The sequence below is a fragment of the Hipposideros armiger genome, unplaced genomic scaffold (genome assembly GCF_001890085.2).
Source record: "Hipposideros armiger isolate ML-2016 unplaced genomic scaffold, ASM189008v1 scaffold_314, whole genome shotgun sequence".
NCBI lineage: Eukaryota > Metazoa > Chordata > Mammalia > Chiroptera > Hipposideridae > Hipposideros > Hipposideros armiger.
Window position 1 is genome coordinate 1,700,054 of NW_017731664.1, and position 25,393 is coordinate 1,725,446.

Consider the following 25,393-nt stretch of genomic DNA (forward strand, 5'->3'; position numbering starts at 1 on the left):
CATGTATCTTTACCGATAAATGCTTTCAGATCTNTGTCTGACTTATTTCACTTAGCATAATAATCTCAAGATCCATCAATGTTGCCACAAAAGGCACTATTTCATCTTATGTCAGCATAGTATTCTATTTATTGTGTGTATATATATATATATATATATATATATATATATATATCACATCTTCTTTATCCAATCATCTACTGAAGGACACTTTGGTTGTTTCCTTGTCTTGGCCATCATAAATAAACATCGAAGCACATGTATCTTTACCGATAAATGCTTTCAGATCTTTTAGGTAGATACACAGGAGAGGGATTGCTGGGTCATATGGTGATTCTATTCTTATTTTTTTGAGAAACCTTCCACACTGCCTTCCATAGTGACTGCACCTATCTGCATGCCCACAAACAGTGTGTGAGGGTTCCTTTTTCTCCACAGCCTCTCCAACACTTATTTGTCTTGTTGATGATAGCCATTCTAACAGAGGTGAGATGGTATCTCATTGTGGTTTTTATTTGCATTTCTCTGATAATTAGTGATGTTGAGCATTTTTTCATGTGTCTATTGGCCATCTGTATGTCCTCCTTAGAGAAATGCCTATTCAGGTCTTCTGCCCATTTTTAATTGGATTGTTTGTTTTTCCATTGTTGGGTTGTATGAGTTCCTTATAAATTTTGGATATTAGCCCCTTATCAGAGGCATTGTTTGCAAAAATCTTCTCCCATTTGGTTGGTTGCCTCTTTATTTTGTCCATGGTTTCTTCTGCTGTGCAGAAGCTTTTTCATTTGATATAGTCCCATTCATTTATTTTAGCTTATACTTGCCTTGCCTTTGAAGCTAAATTCATAAAATCCTCTTTGAACCCAAGGTTCACAAGTTTAGTACCTATGTTTTCTTCTATTCAGTTTATTATTTCTGGTCTTATGTTTAGGTCTTTGATTCATTTTGAGTTAATGTTGGTACATGGTGACAGATAGCAGTGTAGTTTCATTCTTTGGCATGTGGCTTTCCAATTCTCCCAGCACCATTTATTGAAGAGGCTGTCTTTTCTCCATTGCATGTTTTTGGCTTCTTTGTTGAAAATTATCTGTCCATATTTATGTGGGTTTATTTCTGGGTCCTCAATTCTATTCCATTGGTCTATGTGTCTGTTTTTCTGCCAATACCATACTGTTTTGACTATTGTTGCCCTGTAGTACAAGCTGAAGTCAGAGAGTGTGATACCTCCAGTATTGTTCTTTTTTGTTAGGATTGCTTTGGCTATTCGGGGTCTTTTGTGGTTCCATGCAAATCTGATGATTTTTTGTTCTCTTTCTTCAAAAAATGACATTGGGATTTTGATGGGGATTGCATTAAATCTGTATTTTTGGGGCGTAATATGACCATTTTAACTATGTTGATTCTTCTAATACATGAACCCAGAATGTCTTTGCATTTTTTGTGTCTTCTTCAATTTTTTAAAAAAATGTCTTCAGTTTTCAGTGTATGTCTTTCACATTCTTAGTTAAGTTTATTGCTAGGTGTTTTATTCTTTTTGTTGCAATTTCAAAAGGAATTTTTTTAATCTTTTTTTCCTGAGATTTCATTGTTAGTATATAAGAATGCAATGGGGGCTGGCCAAGTGGCTCAGCTGGTTAAGAGCTCGCTTGGGAGTGCCAGCTCTGAGCAGCAGGGCTGCGGTTCGGATCCCACATTGAGGGCCAGTGACACTGCCCTCTACAGCTAAGATGATAAACAACAGCTCGACCTGGAGCTGGGCTGCTGTGAGTTGCCAGTGACGGCATAGGCTGCAGTGGGGCGGCAGTGGGCTTCTGTGAGCTACGTGAGTAGCTCGCAGCCAGCATGAGCAGCCGGCAGCCAGTGTGAGCTGCTGGGAGCCACTGTGTGTGGCCGACCAATGACCGGTGACTGATCTGCCTCATCCAGGAAGAGCACAATGATCATACCAACATTGGCTAGTGAAGCGATGTCTTCCACAACTAGACTGAAGAACAAAACAGCAATTTGTCTACCTGTCTGATCCCCTTCCCCGATTCCCCAACACTGTTCCCCTTCCCCCAATTCCCCAATAAAATTTAAAAAAAAGAATGCAATGGACTTTTGTATGTTGATTTTGTAACTGGCAACTTTGCTGTATTCGTCTGTCGTTTCTAATAGCTTTTTAGTGGAGTCTTTAGGGTTTTCTATATATAGCATCATTTCATCTGCAAAAAGTGACAATTTAACTTCTTTATTCCCTATTTGGATGCCTTTATTCCTTTCTTTTGCCTGATTGCTCTGGCTAGGACTTCCAATACTATGCTGAATAGCAGTGGTGTTAGGGGGCAACCCTGTTTAGTTCATGAGCCTAAAGTGAAAACTTGAATTTTTCACTGTTAATTATGATATTAGCTGAGGGTTTGTCATATATGGCCTTTATTATGTTAAGGTATTTTCCTTCTATACCCATTTTATTAAGTGTTTTCATTATAAATGGATGTTGTATTATTTCAAATGCTTTTTCTGCATCTATTGACACAATCATATGATTTTTGTCTTTTGTTTATGTGGTGTATCACATTGATCAATTTGCATATGTTGAACCAACCTTGTGCCCCTGGGATGAACCCCATTTGGTCATTATGTATAATATTTTTAAAGCATTGTTGCATTCAATTTCCTAGTATTTTGTTTAGGGTTTTTGCATCTGTATTCATCAGAGGTATTGGTCTTTAATTTTCTTTTTTTTGTGTTATCCTTACCAGGTTTTGGTGTCAGGGTAATATTGGCCTTATCAAATGCATTAGGGAGTATTTTCTCTTCTTCAATTTTATGGAAGAGTTTGAGTAGGACAGGTATTAGATCCTCTTTGAATGTTTGGTACAATTCACTAGTGAAACCGTCTGGTCCTGGACTTTTGCTTTTGGGAAGGTTTCGGATGACTGATTTAATTTCCTTACTGTTGATTGGTCTATTTAGATTAAATTGTACATTTAAATGAGTGAATTTTTTATTATGTGAATTGCATCTCAATACAGCCATAAAAATGATGAATTGAAGCTAGTTAGGAAGAAAGGGTAAAAACGTTATTCTAGGCTTTAGGGTTGCACCAGTATGGCCAAAGACATAGAGGTGTGGAAGCATAGAGTATAGTTTTAGAAGTGCAAATCGCTCAACGTGGCTCAAGCATAAGGAACCATTAGTGAGTTCTAAGAGATGGAACTGGACATGAGGATAAAGGCCAGACCCTGTGGGCCTTTGTGAAGTTTTGGTTTTATTTGTGAAGGATATTTGGAGTGGTACCATCAAGTTTGCATTTTAAAACTATTACTCCAGTTGCTGTGACAAGACTAGGATGGAGTGGATAGAAGCAGAGATGGGTTAGAATACAATGCATTAGTCCGGATGAGAGGTGATGATGGCTTAAATTAAAACAATGAAGAACGAGAGACAGGACATGGTGGAAGATAGACCTAGAGGCCAGAGAAGCTTAGATTATTATGTGCACATACCATTTAAGCTGCCCACAGAACATGACCTATGCCAAACAGCACAGGACTGGGGGAGCTAATCTTAATCAGGGCACTAGGCTTTCCTGTTAATAAAGGAGGCACTTCAGCCATTATCCTGTAAGATATGCCCCTAAAATAGTCACCAGAATAATGAGTACAAAGGTCTATTGAGGACACTTGATTCCCAAAAAAAATGTAAGTGCAAGGAGAGTAAAGGGTTTCCTATATTTTGTTTCATTTCACATCCCAGTTGCTGGAAAATTTCCTGGCATATAGTAGATGCTCAATAAATATCTAATGAATGAATTTTTTTTAAAGTAGGCAGTTTAGAAAAAGCAAGTTTCTGTGGAGCCACAGTTGGGCAAAATAGTTAATTACTCTGCAGGAAAAGAAAGGAGTTACTGAACTACCTCCAGTGCCTGAGAGCCTCCCCAGCAGGACCGGAGCCCCAGTGAGAGAAACAGAAAGAGAGAGAGAGAGAGAGAGAGAGAGAGAGAGAGAGAGAGAGAGAGAGAACGCAATCTTGGCGATTTGCTTGAGCTAAAAAAATGGAATTCTTCCCCAAAAGCCCTGACCTCAACCAGGAAGTCTAACAGATGTAGGCATTATCAGGTAAGTTCTGGCATTTTGTTCCACATGAGTACTATATCCTTTGGCAACAACATATTTTAGTTTCCCAGCATTTGTCAACCATGCTACAAAGTGAAAATTGTCCTTTTCACCTATACTCTTATCTAGCTGAGAATGAGCCCACTGATCTTGCCAAAATGCAGAAAATTGTTAATGTCTGCATGTGGGTCAGTTTCCACTTATTGGCCATAGATCTGCACATACAGATTATTTTGCAACTTCCAGTTATTTTCTCAATATCCTCTGAAACTCTCACACTCAAACACTTAGGGGCAATATATTTTCCATCTATACCTCTCTATGTATTCTCTGTATATGTTAATATGTTTATATATGTTTCCTTGCCATTCCCCCAGCTAGTCAATCCTAAAGTATCTGTAACTAGAAGACTATTTCATTATCAACACTCAAGCATTTTGGAAATCAGTTTTTAATCATTTAACTGCCACTCACTACCTTGCTGAAAAATGAACATGCTTTCTCAGACTTCCTGATAGAATGAAACCCAAAGATGGACATTGAGAAATGAGAAAATATAGATGTGCACTGGCAAATGTCAATTCCTCACAAGCTGATAGAGCTCCTACTTTTCCAAACTAGATAAAAATACATTCACATATGCATTTCTTTTATGTGAAAAAATCTGGCAGGGTGCCATTTGATATGGATCCTGAAGCCAATTCATATAAATGTCAAGTAAAATAAGTAGCAGAAAAAAAATGCAAATGTGGTCTGATTAACTGTGCATGCTCTTGGATTGGCAAATCCACATGGAAGGCTGTCACAATTTATTTTGAGAGTGGCTGGAAATAACATGACTGTTACCTCATTTTCCTTTATTCTTCTTTACTAAAAGTTCTTAAGCTCTCGTCTCTGAGCTTTCAATCTCAGCTGCAATTTGGGAATGCATTGGAGGAGTCTTCACCCTGTTTAAATTGTCTCTCTCATTTCCCTCCTCAGAACCACAGCACTCTCTCACTGTTGTCATCTTTTATTTACTCAAAGCCCAAATTATTTCATTCCTTTCTTCTCATTGTACAGTTAACTTTCTCCCTCTACAACAAGGCACATCAAGAACTTTTCAATCTCCTATGCCATCTAATCAATAAAAATTAGGAAAATAATTAATGTTTATTGAGTGTCTATGATAAGACAGAAAGTTTTTCTGTCTCTTTCTCATTCTCTCTCTCTCTCTCTCTCTCTCTCTCTCTCTCTCTCTCTCTCTCTCTCTCCTCACACACACCCATATACACACAAAGCCTCATGTAGTAATATTCTTATTTCTTACAGAGAAACAGATGCACATTTCAGTTAGGGGTAGCAAAGTCAGAATTTGTAGGCTGATCTCTCTGATTCCAAAGTCTGTGTTTTTTGGTTCATTTTCAGTTTTTGTTACATCGATGTTCATTTTTTAAATGAATTGCTTCTGAGACTCCTTCCTATGACAATTTTCTGATGGGGAAAGAAAGGAGGGAGAAAAGCCATAGCAGAAAAAATAGAAAGGAATAGAATAAGGTAGAATCAGACACCAGAGCTTACACCCATCTTCTGGGCATTTATCCTGCTTAATTTAGTTTAAATTAGAAAGTAATTAGCAAGAGCTTTCCTTCACTCACTGACCTGACTGGGTACATTAGAAAATATCATGAAATAATAGCGGACAGAGCAGCCATCATGGCATGTAACTACCCTCATGCCACAGAGCTCTCTAGGAAGATTGTATCTATGCCTTGTCACTCCCCTCAGCCAGTACTCCTCAGCTATGCAGCACAGTTGCCAAGATTGGTCTAGCACTACCTTGGCTCATTAGCTTCTTTGAATGATTAGGCCTGTCCTTTCCCTAGAGCTCATCTTTAAATCCTTGGCTCCATCAGAACTGAACATAACAAACCCAAACAAAAGACGGAGGTTTAGGTAACTGTTCTGATTTATCTAGATTTACAGGGATTTAAATGTGTGAAGCAAAATGGGTACCCAGGAGTAAGAAATAAGGTGGGGGAAGTCAGTGTCCAAAGAACAAGGAGAGAGTCCAGTTTCTAGCATGAGTGGCCAAGGGCAGAATCTGGTCACCAGCTAGGCAGAGTTGATGCTAACCTCCTAGAAGATGGATTCCCTTGTCTGGAGGTTGGACTGATTCCTAGAAATTGAGATGGAGCTGTGTGTAAGCTGGGACTTAGGTGTGATGATTAAAGAACTGTTTGGGTACCAAGTTAGATAACTCAATATACTTTATGAGTTTATGTTTTCATGGCCAGAATAGCACAGGAAGGAAAGGGCCAGCTTGGCATCTGCTTTACACTCAAACATTGACTGGAGACCAAACTGCTTTAATGTTAATTTGCCTAGCTCTGACCTTCCCTCCCATTTTAATCTTAAAAATTAAGCTCAACTCAAAATCAAGCATATTGGTTTTGGTTTGATGTCATAATGAAATATTCCCAACCAAAAATCAACCCAGACTACCAAAAATGCCATGATAATAATTTCAGAGCTGCCTTAATAATTGCCATTGTATGCATCAAAAAATAATAAAATACTTAGGGTTAAATTTGACCAAGGGAGTAAAAGACCTATACTCGAAAAACTATAAGACACTGCAGAAAAAAACTGAAGAAGATACAAATAAATGCAAGCAAATACTGTACTCATAGACAGGAAGAATTATTGTAACATCATTAAACTGTCCATAATTTCCAAAGCAATCTATAGATTCAATGTAATCCCTATCAAAATACCAATGGCATTTCTCACAGAACAAGGGAAAACAATCCTAAAATTGATATGGAACCACAAAAGATCCCGAATAACTACAGTAATCTTGAGAAAAAAGGAAAAAATTAAACATATCAAATTACCTGATATCAAACTATGCTACAAGGCTATAGTAATCAAAACAGCATGGTGCTGGCAAAAAAAAAAAAACAACAAAAAACCCAGCCACATAGAGGGGCAACCGGTTAGCTCAGGTGGTTAGGGCACAGTGCTCATCATACCAAGGTTGCTGGTTCGATTCCCACATGAGCCACTGAGCTGTGCCCTCCATAACTAGCCTGAAGACAACTACTTGACTTAGAGCTGATAGTTCCTGGAAAAACACACTGTTCTCCAGTAAAATCCTTTAAAAATAGTTAAACTTGTGGCTAAATGAAAACAAACAAACAAACAAAGAAAAACAAACAACAGACACATAGATCAATGGAACAGAATAGAAAGCCCAGAAAAAAACCCATGCCTGTGCAGTCATTTAATCTATGATAAAGAAGGTAAGAACATACAGTAAGGTAAAGACAGTATATTCAATAAATGGTGCTGCCAGAACTGGACAGATACATGCAAAAAATGAAACTGGATCACCTTCTTACATCATATACAAGAATAAACTCAAAATGGGTTAAAGACTTAAATGTAGGACCTCAAACCATAAAACTCCTAGAAGAAAACACAGGGAGTAGACTCTCTAACATCGCTCTTAGTGGTATTTTTTTCTGATCTATCTCCTCAGGGTAGGGAAACAAAATACAAATGGGACTACATTAAACTAAAATGTTTTTGCACAGTAAAGGAAACCATCAACAAAATGAAAAGACAATCTACTGAGTGACAGAAGATATTCACCAGTGATACATCTAATAAGGGGTTAATATGCAAAATTTATAAAGAACTTATGCAACTCAACACCAAAAAAATCTAACAATCCAGCTAACAAATGGGTGGAGGACCTTAATAGACATTACTCCAAAGAGGACATACAGATGGTCAATAGACATATGAATAGATACTCAATGTCACTATTCATTAAAAAATGAAAATTAAAACCACAATGAGATATCACCTCACAACTGTCAGAATGACTATCATCAATAAATCAAGAAAGAGTTGTTGGCGAGGGTGCGGAAAAGAGGGAACCCTCATGCACAATTGGTGGGATTGCAATTTGATGCAGCCACTATGAAAAATGGTTAGGAGGTTCCTCAAAAAATTAAAAATGAACTACCTTATGACCCAGCAATTCCACTTCTGAGTATTTACCGGAAGAAATCTAAAACACTAATCCAAAAAGATATATACACCTGTATGTTCACTGCAGCACTATTTACAAGAGCCAACATAAGGAAGCAACCCAAGTGCCCAACAATAGATGATTGGATAAATAAGAGATGGTAAATATATTACTCAACCATAAAAAAGAATGAACTCTTACCATTTGCAACAACATGGATGGACCTAGAGGGTATTATGTGAAGTGAAATAAGTCACACTGAGAAAAACAAATACCATATGTTAACACTTATATGTAGAATCTAAAGAACAAGATAAAGGAACAAACAAAACAGAAACCGACACATAGATACAAAGAACAAGCTCATGGTTGCCAAAGGGGATGGGGTTTGGGGAGCTGAGTGAAAAGGGTGAAGAATTAAGAAATACAAATTGTCAGTTTCAAAACAGTCATTCGGATGTAAAGTACAGCGTAGAGAATATTGTCAATAATGTTGCCACAACTATGTATACTGTCAGGTAGGTACTAGACTAATCGGGAGGGGGGGTGTCACTGCATAAATTATGTAAATGTCTAACCACTATGCTATACACCTGAAACTAATATAAAACAATATTGAATGGCAACTGTAACTGAAAAAAAAGAAATAAATATTTTTTAAAAAATTGTCATTGTAGTTAGACAAATGTTTTCAAGTCATTTTACCATATTTGAATTCACATGACTCTCTTGATAACCCCAAGAAATGGTGGCCAGGAATCACTGATCTCCTTTTAATCACAAGGATATAGAGGTTCAGAAAGAGTAAGACTTGCTTAAATGTTATAAACTGCTTCTCCTCAACAGATGGTGGTTTGGGGGACTTGCTTACAGATTCATTTCAAAATTCCATTAAGGTTAGCACATCACATACGTCCCACCATGATCTTTTAGTGATTGGTTCTCTGTCTTGTTTTCCCTAATTCCCTAATACCTTGCAGAGGGAGATCTTAATACACAATTCTGTCACTTCTTCACTTTTTCTCATATCAAGATGCTCTAAGTGTTCCTTCACTCCAGTCCAAAGACATCCTGTTTTGTTCCTACATATACAGGGGGTTTTCTGGAAGACCATCCAAGTAGAACCAAGATGGTTTCAACTTACTTCAGAACAAGGCCAGGAGACAGAGTATGTGATTTTCACACACTTTTTCCAAAGTGCTGTTGGATGGGGTATCTGGATTGGTTTGGCTAATTGTTTCTGCTCAATGAGAAAACTTGTACCTCTCCACAAACCCATCCATTATGCAAGTAAGAATTGAGGACTCAAGAACAGTTTTTCACTGATTTGATCATAGGGCTGGTTCTCAGGCCAAATTCAATCACAGGTTGTGAGATACTATAAAATCAGAAGTTGGAATTAAAATTTTAAATATAGTCCCTGAAGTGTCTTGGGCAGCATGCAGTTGTGAATACTTTAAATAAAGGAGAAAATTAAGAGTGCTCTCTGTTGCAAAACAAAAATGTGCACCCATTCCTACAATATTTTGATACAGATCAGTTTCCCTCAAGAAGAGGGCACCTATAAGAAGACTGATGAACTTCCACGATTTTTTTTTCAGACTTGATAATACTAACTGCATTTATTTCCTATAGAAGGTGGTTCTTCTGAGAATATGTTTCTAGTGAAGCATGCCTGTTGCCAATGCTCACTACAGGTTTTATGAGGCAGGAACCAGAACAAACTGCACTGCTCTTAATTTATGGAAAGAACATACAATTTGGAATCAGTCAAGGTTCTAAATCCTAGCTTAGCCATTTCCTAGATGTGTGACCTTGAGTGTAACCTAACCTCTGAGAGTGTCAGTTTCTCCATCAGTAACATTTGAATAAAAATAATGTACATCTCGACTATTGTTGTTTTGAGGATTACATGACAGACTATACATAAAATGCTTAGCCAAGTGCCTTAGCACATAGGAGGGGCTCAATAATGATATCTTCTATTAATATTACTATGGCCACTACTAAAAATGGAATGAATTCACTATGCAATATATGGGCACTGAGTTAGGAAATCCCCTCCCACAAGGGATGATTTATCAATCTATACAGACTGAAGGCTAATTCTTTGGCTAGAAGGTAAGACATTAGTGGACTGAAGTTTCCCTGAGTGAAGATGATTACTTCTGGTATTTGCATTTTATTGCTTTGCTCTCTGAAACACAGCCCTTAGCCCTCTGCTCGTCTCTCTTTTTACTCTCCCAGCATTACCATGGTGGGAGGGGGTGTCGATGAATGCAATGTAGAGACATTGAAAGTTTTGCAGCAGAGGAGTAATGCAATGAAAATGGTGTTTTAGGACAAGAAGTGTGGTGACACCACACAAGATGCATAAGGGGACAGAGATTTGAAGCAGCAATACTGCTTAAGAGTCTATGAAGTAATCCAGGTGTCAGATGATGAGGGAAGGGAGGGGACTTCTGTGTGAGTAATGTGGAGATGTTTCAAAGGTTCAACAACAACAACAACAACAACAGGATATGGTGGACATGAAGGATTAAAGAGTGGGTAGAGTCAATGATAACACCAAGGTATTAGGCCTGGAGAATATAATTGATTCTATTGTCAGGGAGTTGAGGGTGGGAAATGTTTTTAATTTTTAGACACATTGTATGAACAAAAACTTCAAAAATATGAATAATAAAATGGCAATAGCTATGTATCAACAATTAATTTAAATGTAAATAGGTGAAATGCACCAATCAAAAGATAAGGTGGCTGAATGGATAAAGAAACAAAACTCTTACATATGCTGCCTACGAGAGACTCACTTCAGATCAAAAGGCACACACAGACTGAAAGTAAAGTGATAGGAAAAAGTTATTTCATGAAAATAGAAATGAAAACAAAAAGCTGGAGTAGCAATACTTATACCAGACAAAATGACTTTAAAACAAAGGCTGTAACAAGAGACAAAGAAGGATCCAGTAATTCCACTTCAGGGTATTTACCCAAAGAAACCCAAAATGCTAATTCGAGGGGACATGTGCATCCATATATTCATTACAGCATTGTTTACAATGGCCAATATGTGAAGGCAGCCTGGGTGTATGTCAGCAGATGAGTGGATAAAGAGTAGGGGGTACATGCATACAATGGAATATTATTCAGCCATGGAAGGAAATGGTTTCTTGTCATCTGTAGTGACATGGATGGACCTGGAGGGTATTTTGTTGTGTGGAGTATGTGAGCTACAGAAAGACAAATGCAATGTGATTTTGCTTATATGTGGAATCTGAAGAACAAACAAACAAACAAATAGAAACAAACTCATAGATACAGAGAACATTTTAATGGTTGCCAGGTGGGAGGGGGCTTTGGGGTGGGTGAAAAAGGGGAAGGGATTAAGAAGTACAAATTGGTTGTTACAAAGCAGTCATGGGGATATAGTGTATAGCATAAGGAATATAGTCAACCATATTGTAATAACTATGCATGGTGTCAGATGGATACTAGGTTTATCAGGGTGACAAATGGGAGGGGGTTGGGTCAGGGTGGAAAAGGTGAAAGCATTAAGAAGTACAAATTGGTAGTTACAAAACAGTCATGGAGATGTAAAACAAAGCATAGGGAATATAGTAAATAATATGGTAATAACTATGTATAATGCTGGGTGGATACTAGACTAGTCAGGGGGATCACTTCTTAAATTATATAAATGTTTAACCACTATGCTGTACACCTGAAGTTAATATAAAATAATATTGAATGTCAACAGTAATTGAAAATTTTAAAAAGGTTAAGGTTAATAAGAAGTTGCAGTGTGCAGGTATAAAACAAATAAGTCATGGGGATATAATATACAGCATAGGGAATATAGTCAGTAAAATTGTGATAGTGTAGTACAGTGTCAGATGGTTGCTGACTTATCATGGCGATCACTTCTTTAGTATATAAATGTTGAATTACTATGGTGTACATCTGAAACTAATATAATATTGTATGTTAGCTATATTTTAATAAAAATCTTTAGAAAAACTAATTTCCCCTTTTTCTTTGAACTTTTTAACTATGGCTACTAGAAAATGGAAATTTATATACAAGGCTCACATTTGCGGCTCACATTGTATTGCTGTTAGTCAGAACTCATTGAAACAGTCACATTCAAGACGGTCAGAATTGTGAGTTCCCTTCATTTTCAGTAACCCAAAGCAGCCTGTTTAGTGCAGAAGAGGATGACTAACATATTCAATTCTCCCATGGAACCCCCACTACCCCAACCCACCTAACCTCCACTGTTTTATGTTCCTTGACCTCCCCCTTTCAAAGGCTGTATATTTCAGTAGAGAAGCCAATATTTCTTGGGAATTTTAGAACAGGGAAGATTTGATTTGCAGAAATAGGTGTATTTAGGTTGGGGGAAGGAGGGTGAGAACCATCAGGTAGCTATAATAATGAGTTAATTGGAGAAGAGCCAACTAATTATCATATTACTATGTTCTCAGCCTACCAGGGTGGGTAATTAGCTTCCTTGGAGGATCCTTAGAGAAAGAAAGAAAGAAAGAAAGAAAGAAAGAAAGAAAGAAAGAAAGAAAGAAAGAAAGAAAGAAAGAAAGAAAAGATTCCTTCCTTTTAATTCAATTCAACTTAATTGGGGTAGCTGCATAAAAGGAAAAATTAACACATTAATGGCAAAAATGGAAACAGAGATGTCTTCCTTTACTTTTGAAGACAGACTTACTTACCTTTGCCCATCAAAATGGCAAGTCCGATATTTATTGCACCATTATTCATGGTGGCCAAGACATGGGAGCAATCAGCATCCTTTGATAGATGATTGGATAAACATGTGGTACATATACACATTGGAATACTACTCTGCCATAACAAAATGTGAAATACTGCCATTTGTGACATGAATGGATGTTAAGATTATCATGATAAGCAACATAAGTCAGACAGAAAAAGTGAAAAACCATATGACTTCACTCATATGTGGAATATAAAACTGAAAGCAGCAAAGAAATAAGACAAACACACAAAGAAACAAAATCTCATAGACACAGACAACAGTTTATTGATTACCAAAGGGTATGGGTGGGGAGTGGTAGAAGAGAAAAAAGGGAGTCAAATATATGGTGATGGAAGGATAACTGACTCTGGGTGATGAACACACAATGCAATAGATAGATGAGATGATATATTACAAAAATGTACTCTTGAAATCTATATAATTTTACTAAGCAATGTCACCCCAATAAATTTAATAAATATATTTTTTAAATGGCAAGTCTGGGGTTAATCAAAATGTGGCACTGCACAGGCTTTCTTGAAACATCCCTTAGGAGCCTCCTCAGCTCAGATTTTATCTACTGACCATAGTCCCTTGGCCTACTTTAAAGATAGACATGGTTAACAGGACTTGGAATCTAAGAGTCCATCAGCTCTGCCCAGTGAGAATGAGCTACTTATAACAATATAATATTAAATCCTTCTTAAACTCGAGTTTTGGACTTGCAACAGGCATTCAATTTAGGGTAAACTCAATATTGGCAGGAGTAGGCATTGAACTTGAAGGGAATAAAACAGAAAGATTTTGATTTATTCATGTGCTGAATAAGAAAAAGACAACTTAAGAGCTAAGGAATAAAGAATCAAATTATGATGCAAATTACAGACCAAATAGCATCAATTTACTAAACCTCAAGTCAAACTGAACCCAGATATTAACCATGAATTGGGCCAAATATATATATATATATATATATATATATATATATATATATATATATATATATACACACACACACATATATGTATATTTGAGCAAGCACGCTTGTTTAAATCAGAATCAAGCCTATATATTTTCTAATGAACTATTATGGAACATCAAAACATTCTTTTAACTGAACCTGAACTGAGCCAACGTTTCATTTGATTTGAGTCCCTGCTAAACAGGAACATTTTTGGCTTCATTTGCCTTTAAAGGAAGGTAGTTAAAAATTCTAGGGAAGTTGCCTATCTTCTACAACCTTCAGTTATTCAGGTTGAATGAAGGAATGTAAATCCATCCATTTGTCCCAGATCTAAGACAGACTAACACAGGACGGAAACAAGGTGGTACTACCTTGTTCTAGAAAGGAACAAATAATTTGAGCCCTACCCAATACCAATATTCTTTAGTTCAATGTATATTAACTTGCATATGACCCTTACTAACAGCTCAGAGAAACCTTGGAACTTTATGAAATAATTATTTCTTTGTAATGTCTGAAAGGGGAAATTTATGCTAATGCAAAACTATTTGTTGTCTATAGCTCATCTTTCTGGTTCTCTGATTCTGATTAGGTGGAAGCTATTGTACAACCCTGTAAATTGGAAATAACTGATTACAATGGAAAATGATTTTTATTTATCAACACACAAATTCCGTGTTATCCAAAGTGGAAACCAAGTCTTAGAGAAGGTAAAATGCTTGTCCCAAATCACTAAGCTGGGAAGTAGCCAAGCCTTCCTAGAGAGGTGTCTCCCTCTCCTCCTCCATATTCTATCCCTCTACACCTCCCAGCTTCAACTGGCCCTAAATGAAAGGGGAAAATGGGTAAGTCAAATCCAAATTTAACCTAAAGTTCTGTTTTGCCTGAGATCACTTTGTCCATGTGGAATATTCATTAAGGGTACCCTGACCTTGGTTCTAAACAAACTGTCATGAAATGGGCAAGGTTATGGATCCTTTTACCCTTTGAGGCTGAAATCATGTGGAAGCTCTAGATACATCATTTAAGATGAGCCCAAATGTTCTGGATATTGCCAAGGAGGCTGACTAGACTGGAGTTAGGCCTCACTTATGTTCATGATCTATGTGAAATGAAGATTTACATATTATTTACTGAGAACTCCACTTCAGATTTTGTAGTGGTAGGGAATAGAAGCTACTTGTAATCCTGAAAAAGGGGGTGTAATTCCCCTTTTTCCTCCTGAAATTGATTAGTCAGTTTATTTTGTGTGTGTGAATACATCTAGTTCCTCCCCATCAGCAAGGAAGTTCTGAAGGAACAAGAGCATATCTTGTTTTCCTAAGCTTGGATTGGGCTATATTATAACACTTTCAGTTTGACAAATATTTGTTGAGTCCTTATGCCTTCCTGCTCTGTCTCTAATATCTTCAAATCAGTGAGGTGCAAATTTTGTAGAAGGGAAATTCTGTAGGTAGCATGCTGAAGATCAATAATTTGACATGTTTAAATTGTGTTTAATTACAGGTAGTTGTGTTTCCATGTGCTGGGCAACCCTATTGGATACAGTCTGCAAAAAAATTTATTTACTTTAAGCTGCTGCCACCTGAGCATTTCTAATGTATGGGTCATGTGGCAGCTTAAAAATTGGTCCATACATTATTTGATATTCCTTCCTGCAAGAAGTGAAGTCTGATTCCTCTCCCCTTGAATGTGGACTAGTCTTAGTGACTGCTTCTGATGAATAGACTACGATAGAAATAACAACATGTGGCTTTGGAGACTAGATCATAAAAGGCACTATATCTTCTTTTTTCACTCTTTTGAATTACTCAGTCTGGGCAAAGATTCTGCTAACAGCCATCTTGGAAGTGGATCCTACAGTCCCAATCGTGCCTTCAGATGACTGCAACCCCTACCGATATCTTCACCAAAGCTACATAAGAGACCCTGGGCCAGACAGAACCACTCAGCTAAGCCATGCCAGAATTTCTAACCCACAGATACTGTGAGATAGCAACAAATATCTGTTGTTTTAAGCCATTCAGATTTGGGAGCAATTTGTTTCACAGTAAGAGAAAAGTGATACAGATTAGAAATACCAGAGATAGCCAGTGATATATCTGAAAAAAAAATGATTAGCTAAGCGATTATTCCTAGACTTTATGATCTTGACCAAGTGTTTAAAGTCATTTTTTTTCAAGAACCTGCTTAGAACCTGTACAAACAATTTCATTTTCAATCCAAGTGTGAAAACCTTGGTTTTCGTTGTTTGAATAATATAAATTTGTTTAGATAGATTCATGTGCTGTTCTGTACACTTAACCAAAATATCACCAAACACATGCATTTTTATTCCTTCAGGAAGCATTACACAAATGCTTACTGGATCTCTAGCACTGTACTATGTGAAATAGGAGTGCTTATACAGCTATTCATTAACAAGCATTATTTGAGCATCTACTAGGACCCAGGCACTGTGCTTGGCACTGAGGATACAAAAATGAACATGACACCTTGTTCTTATGGGGTCCCAGTAATTAGTTGGGATAGTAGACAGGTAAATACATACCTTATACATGCTATGATAATTCAGAGGACAGAGCAACTATTTATTTGTGGTCTTGAAGAATGAATAAGAGTTTTCATGCAAAGAAGGTTGGTTGACTAGAGAGATGGAATTCCAGATGCAGAGCAACAGTGCGTGCAAATACATGAAAGTATGAAAAGCCTGAGGTGCCTCTTTACAGTTTAGTACTTTCTGCCTCAGAACAAAGAGATGGCTGGTGACATGCATGCTCCTGGCAGTGTGAGGCTGGCAGGACAGGCTGTTTCTCTAGACCACAGACATGTCAAAGGCAAGAGTCTGTTCAAGCTGTCTCAAATTGAAGGAGAGAGAAAGGGTACTTGTGCTCTCTGCCCCAAGGCTCTCAATCGTGAATTCTTATGGTGAATCCTGACCCTTGGGAAAATAAATGTGTAAGTTCTTCTGAACCATATAATTTCCTTACCATGAAGATCTGAAATTGTCTGTGCATGAGCATACTAAGCTTCTAAACTTGGGACTTCTATGTACTTTTGCCTTTTAGATCAGTGTCACTCAAACTGTGGTACAAGACCTCACACCAGAACATACACCAACATATTTCTGCCTTCATCAATAAAATCATGCTATAAAGAGTCAGCTGAAGTAAACAGTTTGTCAGTGGCAGGGTTTACATTTGGCACAAGCTCCTAATCTCATCCTAGTTTGACAAATTGTTCATGGGTTGGCAGTGAGCCATAGACAACATTTTTTAGATTACTTAGTATCCAAAATACTATATGACAAATCTCTTTGTTTCCTTTCAGAATTTGGCCTATACTTTCTTTTCTAATTGTTAAGAATGATGCAATTTATCTTGTTTCTCTTTTTTGTTTTGGATTCTATAAAGTTCAAAGTGAAATTTGAAGCTCAAGTGCATCAACTATGTTGACACTTTTAGGTGGAATTTTTTAACTTCTTGTTTTTGTTTTTGATTTTCTGTTTCAAATTTATATTTGCAGTGATTATTTCATTACGATGATGGTGAAGGATGATGGTGAGGATGATGACAATGAAGACAACCACAACAATAGGTATCACAGCAATCATGGAAAAAACAAGTGGTTTGCATCCACTTGAGCAGAATGCGGATTGTGTGTGTATCTCATGACTCCACACAAGTTTGAATGTTTGCTTTCTGAATTCATAGAATTGTTATCATGGAGACACGATGGTGTTCATGAAGAACTCATTCTTCTGCATGCATAGGGTACTGGCCTCCATAAATGAAGCCAGCGTGCGAGAGTTAGGAGAACACTCACCGTCTTGGTCGTTACCTGAGTCAGCTGGAGACTTGCTCCGGCGCATGGGCCCAGGGCTCTTGGCTGAACTCTTCTGAGGTGTTGGGGATGCCTTGGGGCCAGCAGTGGCTGAAGGGTTTCCTTTCATGACTCGGCATTCTAGTGGAAAAAGACACAGACAGCTTAGTAGAGACATGGGAGAATTGAGGCTCAGCAAAATACCAACCTCTGGAAACTGGAATAACCACCACAGGCCAAAGCACCTAAAGGCTGAAGACCACAAGGTGGTCCTCATTTTTTGCAAGAATTATGGCTCTCAAGAGGGAGGCTTGAAAGAAACTTTCAAAACTCACCTTGGCTAAACCAGGTATTTAACTCACTGGATTATAGAAATAAAGGAAGAAGTTGAAGGGGAGGTTGGATAGGTAATTAGTCAACTCAATCATTTATGGACAAACCAGCCATGTCTCAGAATAACACCTGTTTACATGATTACTTAATTTCCTTGGAGAAGAGATTGACAGTTTGAATGTTGTAGCCACACAGATGAAATATTCATGAGTAATTTAAAGGACAGGGTAGGAGCTACCATTTATTGTTCATTAAATGCCATGTATTGTAATAGGCATATGTGGGACGTTGTGTCATTTTATAAATAATCACTACTTCTACAACCGTTATTTTACATTTATGGAGCTTTATTTTATTTTATTTTTTAATACTTTTTTATTTTTCAATTACAGTTGACATACAATATTATATTAGTTTCCAGTGTACAACATAGTGATTAGACATTTATATAACTTACATGGTGATCACCCTGATACATCTGAGTACCCATCTGACACCATACATAGTTATTACAATATTATTGACTATATTCCTTACGCCAAAATTTACATCCCCATGACTATTTTGTAACTACCAATTTGTACTTCTTAATCCTTTCACCTTTTTCATCCATTCTCCCCAACCCCTTCCAACCAGCAACCATCAAAATATTTTCTGTATCTATGAGTTTGTTTATGTTTTATTTGTTCCTTTATTTTGTTCTTTAGATTCCACATATATGTGAAATCAAATGGCATTTGTGTTTCTCTGACATACTCTACTCAGCCCAATATCCTCTAGGTCCATCAACATTGTTGCAGATGGCAAGATTTCACTCTAGTTTATGGCTGAATAATATTCCATTGTATAGGTATATCATCTCTTCTTTATTCATTCCTCCATTAATGGATACCCAGGTTGTCTCCATAGCTTGGCTATTGTAAATAGTGCTGAAATGAACATATGTATGCACATGCCCATTTGAAGTAGAGTTTTGGGTTTCTTCAAACAAATACCCAGAAGTAGGATTACTGGGTCCTTCTTTGTCCTTTGTTATAGCCTGTGTTTTAAAGTCTGTTTTGTCTGGTATAAGTATTGCTACTCCTGCTTTTTTTTCTTTCATTTACTTTTTCATGAAATATTTGTTTCCATCTCTTTAATTTCAACCTGTGTGTGTCTTTCAATCTGAAGTGTGTCTCCTGTAGGCAGCATATGTAAAGGTTTTATTGTCCTTGCATTCACCCTATGTTTTTTCATTGGAGAATTTAATACATTCACATTAAAAGTAATTGTTGGAACAAGAGTCAAGGTAGCAGAATAGATAAACATTGTGCCTACTACCTCCCATGACCACATTAAAATTTCAACTAAATTATAGAAAAATCAACCTTGGGAATTATCTTAAGACTAGCTGAACATAACCCCTTTAAGGATATAAAGAAAAGGTCTCATTGAAACTTATAGGAAGGGCAGAGATCTAATACAGGCTGACCTGAAACCCACAAGTAGTGGATGAGCACAAGGAGGGACACCTCAATAGCAGAGGACCTCCTGAAGAGTGAGGGGCCCCAGACCTATACCAGCTTTCCCAGTCCAGGGGTCCTGTGGTGAGAAAAGAAATTCACAAGCATCTAGCTGTGAAAGTCAGTGAGGATTCTGTCAGTCCTGATGAGACAGAAGGTGGCTGGAAACATGGATGTCCCCTGAAAGGGTCCATGCACAGACACAGTCATATTAAGGCACTCACCCTGGGCTCCAGCAGAGGAGCGGCAACTTGAGAGGCACCAGAGATATACAGGGAAACACTGAGTTGTGGCTTCAAGGTGGGGATAGAGGGACAGCTACCAGTAGCCCTGATTGAAGCCAGCCTCACATGTAGTCTACTGGCAGGTGCCATCTTTCCTATGTTGAGCCCTCCACCACACAGCCAAACCTGAGGCCTCATTAACTTCAGTGTTTTCTGGGGATATTGTGGAGTCGCCAGAAGCTCAGCACTGACACAAGAACTGAATCTGCATTAACCTTGTGAGCACCACCTACCCCACCATGGTGACTCCTTCAGACCCTGTCTTACCCACCTCATGAGGCCTCACTGTGGGAGCTCTCACTACCTGGGCCAGCCTTGCCTTGAACATTGCAGGAGGCTTTTCCAGCAGCAGACAGCCCAAGACAGCTTGTGCTACCACCTGGGATACTTTTAGTAGTGGAGAGTCAGCCCTCGCTAGCACTACAGCATTTCTTGGATAGCTCTCAGGGTTCTGAGGGCCAAGGTGTGCAGCATCTGGCCTTGGTGTTCTCTGTACATTTTGCATAGTTGCCATAGGCACACCACTTTCCCAAAAACTGTATCTGCAATAACTCTGGTAACACCACCCACCCCACCCCAGTGGTTCCCTGGGATCTTGCCTGGCCCAACTTGTACAGCACTATTGGAGGCACTCTCAGCATTGGGGTGACCAGCCCAGCCCTGTGTACCTAAAAAGGCTTTTTCAATGGCAGAGCCATATGGAAAGCCAGTAGGTGGCAACTGGCCTAAGGGTACCTTGGGCTTTTGCTAAGTCGTCCCAAGCCTGATATGGGTGACAGCTGCTCTCAGTTCAGAGTATGGCCACCCCCACATGACTGCAGGTCTAGCAAAAGCAGCAATTAACTGCATACAACTTTGTAGTTCCTACCAGGTAGCCCCAGGCCAGTTACAGGCATGGCTGAAATTAGCCTTCACCAGAGCACCTCCCAAGAGGCACCAGAAACAACACAACCAAACACCAGCCTTAGATCACAGCAGAAAACTACCCAATTATCCCCACAAATGACACACCCAAAGGGTGATCTCAACAGACACAAGAGCCCACTGAGGAGAATCACCTTCTGAGGGATCAGGCCCCATAAATCAGCTCATATGCTGCAGACATAGCTAATCCTCACAGCCAGTCAGCCTGCGAGTCAATTGCATCCACTGATGCAACAAAATCAATCAAGGCTCAACTACAACAAGAGGACACACACAACACACACAAGGGACACTCCTGGAACACACAGTACAGGTGATCAGGGAGACTGCACCAATGGAACACACAGAGTACGTATTACATAAGGCCACCCAGTGATAACTGAGAGACATAGAAGATCTACCTACTACATAAAAATGAATACAGAGAGTCAGGCAAAATGAAGAAACAAAGAAACATATCCCAAGTAAAAGAACAGGAAAAAAATCCAGAAAAATAATAGATGAAACGGAGGCAACCAACCTACCAGAGACAGAGATCAAAATGCTGGTTAGAAAAATGCTTAGGGAACATAGTGAGAACTTTAACAAAACGGTAGTAAGCACAATAAAGGACCTTAAAACCATAAAAAAGAACAAGTGAGAGATAAAGAATACAATAACTGAAATGAGCAAAACACTAGAAGGAATCAAGAGCTGAATAAATGAAGCAGAGGTTTCGAATCACCAGTTTGGAAGATGAGTAGCAGAAAACACCCAATTGGAACAAAAACAACAAAAAACAATTAAAAAAAAAGATAGTTCAAGGGAACTCTGGGACAACATCAAGCATAACAACATATGCATCATAGGAGTACAGAAGGAGAAGAGAGGGAGCAAGGGACCAAGAACATATTTGAGGAAATAATGACTGAAAGCTTCCCTAACGTGGCAAAGGAAATAGACATACAATGCCAGGAAATGCAGTGTTCCAAACAAGATGAACCCAAAGAGGTCCACACTGAGACACATTATAATCGAAATGGCAAAGGTTACAAACAAACAGAGAATCCTGAAGTCAGCAAGAGAAAGACAAGTAGTTACCTACAAAGAAGCTCCAATAAAATTGTCAGCTGATTTTTCAACACAAACACTGCAGGCCAGAACGGAGTGGCGGGAAATATGCAAAGTGATAAAAGCAAAAGCCTCTACCGAGCAAGGCTATCATAAAATTGAAGGACAGATAAAGAGCTTCCCCAAAAAGAAAAAGCTAAAGGAATTCATTACCACCAAGCCAGTATTACAAGAAATGTTAAAGGGACTTCTTTAAGATGAAGAAGAGGAAAACAATATTTTTTAAATTATGAATAATAAAGTACTACCAACAATCATTTTAAGTGTAACTGGATTAAATGCTCCAATCAAAAGACATACACTAGATGAATGCATAAGAAAACACAGCCAATACATATGCGGTCTACAAGAGACCCAACTCTGACTGAAATACATACATAGACAAAAAGTAAAGGTATGGAAAAATATATTTCATGCAACTGAAAATGGAAAAATTAAAAAGGTGGGAAGCTGGGATAGCAATGCTTAAACCAGGCAAAAATAGACTTTAAAATGAAGACTATAATAAGAGACATAGAAGGACAAAGTTATTAAACCAACAAGAGGATATAGAACAAATAAACATCTATGCATCCAACATAAGAGCACCTAAATATAAAACAAATATTGAATGATGTAAAGGGAGAGATCGACAGTAACACAGTCATAGTGGGGCACTTTAACACCCCATTGACACCAATGGACAGATCTTCCAGACAGAAAATCAACACGGAAACAGGGACCTTAAATGACAAACCAGACCACATAGATTTAATTGCTATTTTTGAGCACCTACACAAAAGTAGCAGAATATACATTCTTTTCAAGTACACATTGAACATTTTCCAAGAAAGAAAATATGTTAGGCCACAAAATAAGTCTCAATAAATTCAAGAAGATTGAATCCTCTCTGATTATAATGGTATGAAACTAGAAATCAATTACAAAAACAAAACAAAACAAAAAACCCATAAAATACACACAAAAATATAGAGGCTAAATAACATGCTACTAAACGATTAATGGGTTAATAATGAGATCATGGAAGAAATCAAAAGATACCTTGAGACAAACAAAAATGAAAACACAATGACCCAAAATCTATGGGACACAGCAAAAACAGTCCTCATAGCAATACACGCCTACCTCAAGAAACAAAAAAAAATCTCAAACAATCTAACTCTACCCTTAAGGAAACTGGAAAAAGAATAGCAGACAAAGCCCAAAATGCATAGAAGGAAGAACATAATAAAGATCAAATCAGAAATAAATGAAATAGAGTCTGAAAAACAATGCAAAAGACCAATGAAACCAAGAGCTGATTCTTTGAAAAGATAAATAAAATTCAGAAACTTTTAACCAGATTCATCAAGAAAAAGAGAGAGAGAACCCAAATAAATAAAATCAGAAATGAAAGAGGAAAAGCGACAATGGACATCACAGAGATACAAAAAAAAAAACCTTGAGAAAATAATACGAGTAATTATATACCAAAAAATTGGACAATCTGGAAGAAATGGATAAATTCTTAGAAACATACAATCTCTCGGGCCGGCCGAGTGGCGCGATGGTTAAGAACTCGCTTGGGATGCCAGAGGGCCCCAGTTCGGATCCCACATGTGAGGGCCAGTGACACTGCCCTCCACAGCTAAGATGCTGAACAACAGCTCAACCTGGAGCTGGGCTGCCGTGAGTCGCCGGCGACGGCGTGGGCTGCAGTCCCTGTGGCAGTGGATTGCCATGGGCTACCGTGTGTGGCCAGCAGCCAGCGTGAGCAGCCAGCAGCCGCAGTGAGCGGCCGTCCAGAAGCCGGCGACTGATCTGCCTCACCAGAGAAGAGTGCAATGATGGTGCCAACTTGGGCCAGTGAAGCAACGTCCTCCACAACTAGACTGAAGAACAAAACGACAGCAACTTGTCTGTTCCCCTTCCTCCCAATTCCCCAGCGCTGTTATCCCCCAATTCCCCAATAAAAATCTTTAAAAAAAAAAAAAAAGAAACATACAATCTCTCATGGCTGAATCAAGAAGAAACAGAAAATCTGAACCAACTGAATACTACTAATAAAATCAAATCAGTTATGAACAAGCTTCCAACAAACAGAAGCCCTGGACCAGGTGAATTTTACCAAACATTCTAAACAGAATGAACACCTTTTCTTCTCAAACTATTCCAAAAAATTTCAACAGGAGAAAAGGCTCCAGTCTCCCAAGCTCCTTTTATGAGGCCACCATTACCCTGATTCCAAAACCACACAAAGACATTACAATAAAATAAAAAATTAGGCTTATATCCCTGAAGAACATAAATGCAAAAATCTTCAACAAAATGCTAGCAAACCAAATTCAGCAATACATTAAAAAGATCATACATCATGATTAAGAGTGATTTATTCCTGGGATAAAGGTTTGTTCAGTATCCACAAACCAATTAATGCAACATACCACACAAACAAGATGAAGGATAAAAATCATATGATAAAAAGAAATAGATGGAGAAAAAGCATTTGACAAAATTTAGAATCAATTTGCAATAAAAAATCTCAGCAAACTGAGAATTAAAGGAATATATTTCAACATAATAAAGGCCATATATTACAAACTTACAGTTATTATCATACTCAATGAGAAAAACCTAAAAGCATTCACCTTAATATCAGGAACAAGACAAGGATTTTCACTTTCACCATTTTTATATGCGTAATACTAGAAATCCTAGCCACAACAATCAGATAAAAAGAAATAAAAGGCAACCAAATTAGAAATGAAGAAGTAAAACTGTCATTATTAACAGATGACATGATACTTTTTATAGAGGACAAAGATTCCACCAAAAAAATACATTAGAACTAATAAATGAATTTAGTAAAGTAGCAAGATACAAAATTAATATTCATTAATATGCAATTTTATGCACCAATCATGAACTTTCAAGAGAGAAATTAAGAAAACAATAACATTTATAATTGCATCAGAATTATTTTTATCTGGGAATAAATAAAACCGAGGCAGTAATCAGAAAATTATATTGAAGAGAGAAATTTTAAAACATACAAATAAATGGAAGAATTTAACATGCTTATGGATAGAAAGAATTAATATACTTAAAATGTCCATATTAAAAAAGCAATCTATAGATTCAATGCAATCCCTAATAAAGTGCCAATGACATTTTTCACAGAACTGTAAGAAATTATCCTAAAATTTATATGGAACCATAAAGGACTCTTAATAGCCATCACAATCTTGAGAAAGAAGAACAAAGCTGGATGTATAATGCCACCTGATATCAAACTATACTACAAGGCCATAGTAATCAAAACAGCATGGTATTGACATAAAAACAAAAACGTCAGCAATCCGAATTCAGTGTCACATTAAAAAGATCATACACCACGATCAAGTGGGATTCATTCCTGGTATGCAAGGTTGGTTCAATATCCACAAATCAATTAGCATAATACATCACATTAACAACATGAAAAATAAAAGTCATATGATCATATCAATAGATGCAGAAAAAGCATTTGACAAAATCCAGCAAACATTTATGATAAAAACTCTTAGCAAAGTGGGAATAG

At 37.7% G+C, this 25,393-nt stretch overlaps 1 protein-coding gene across 6 annotated transcripts in view; it reads right to left on the reverse strand.

Moving 5' to 3' along the window:
* DCX (doublecortin) overlaps positions 1-25,393 on the reverse strand; it is a 231,038-nt gene that overhangs the window by 39,696 nt on the left and 165,949 nt on the right. For 4 of the 6 annotated variants that reach the window (XM_019660192.1, XM_019660191.1, XM_019660196.1 and 1 more), the window contains one exon: positions 17,685-17,822. In XM_019660192.1, the coding sequence (XP_019515737.1) occupies positions 17,685-17,822 (138 nt within the window). The remainder of the gene's footprint in view (positions 1-17,684; positions 17,823-25,393) is intronic. The other 2 variants (XM_019660194.1, XM_019660193.1) reach the window with 1 other exon arrangement.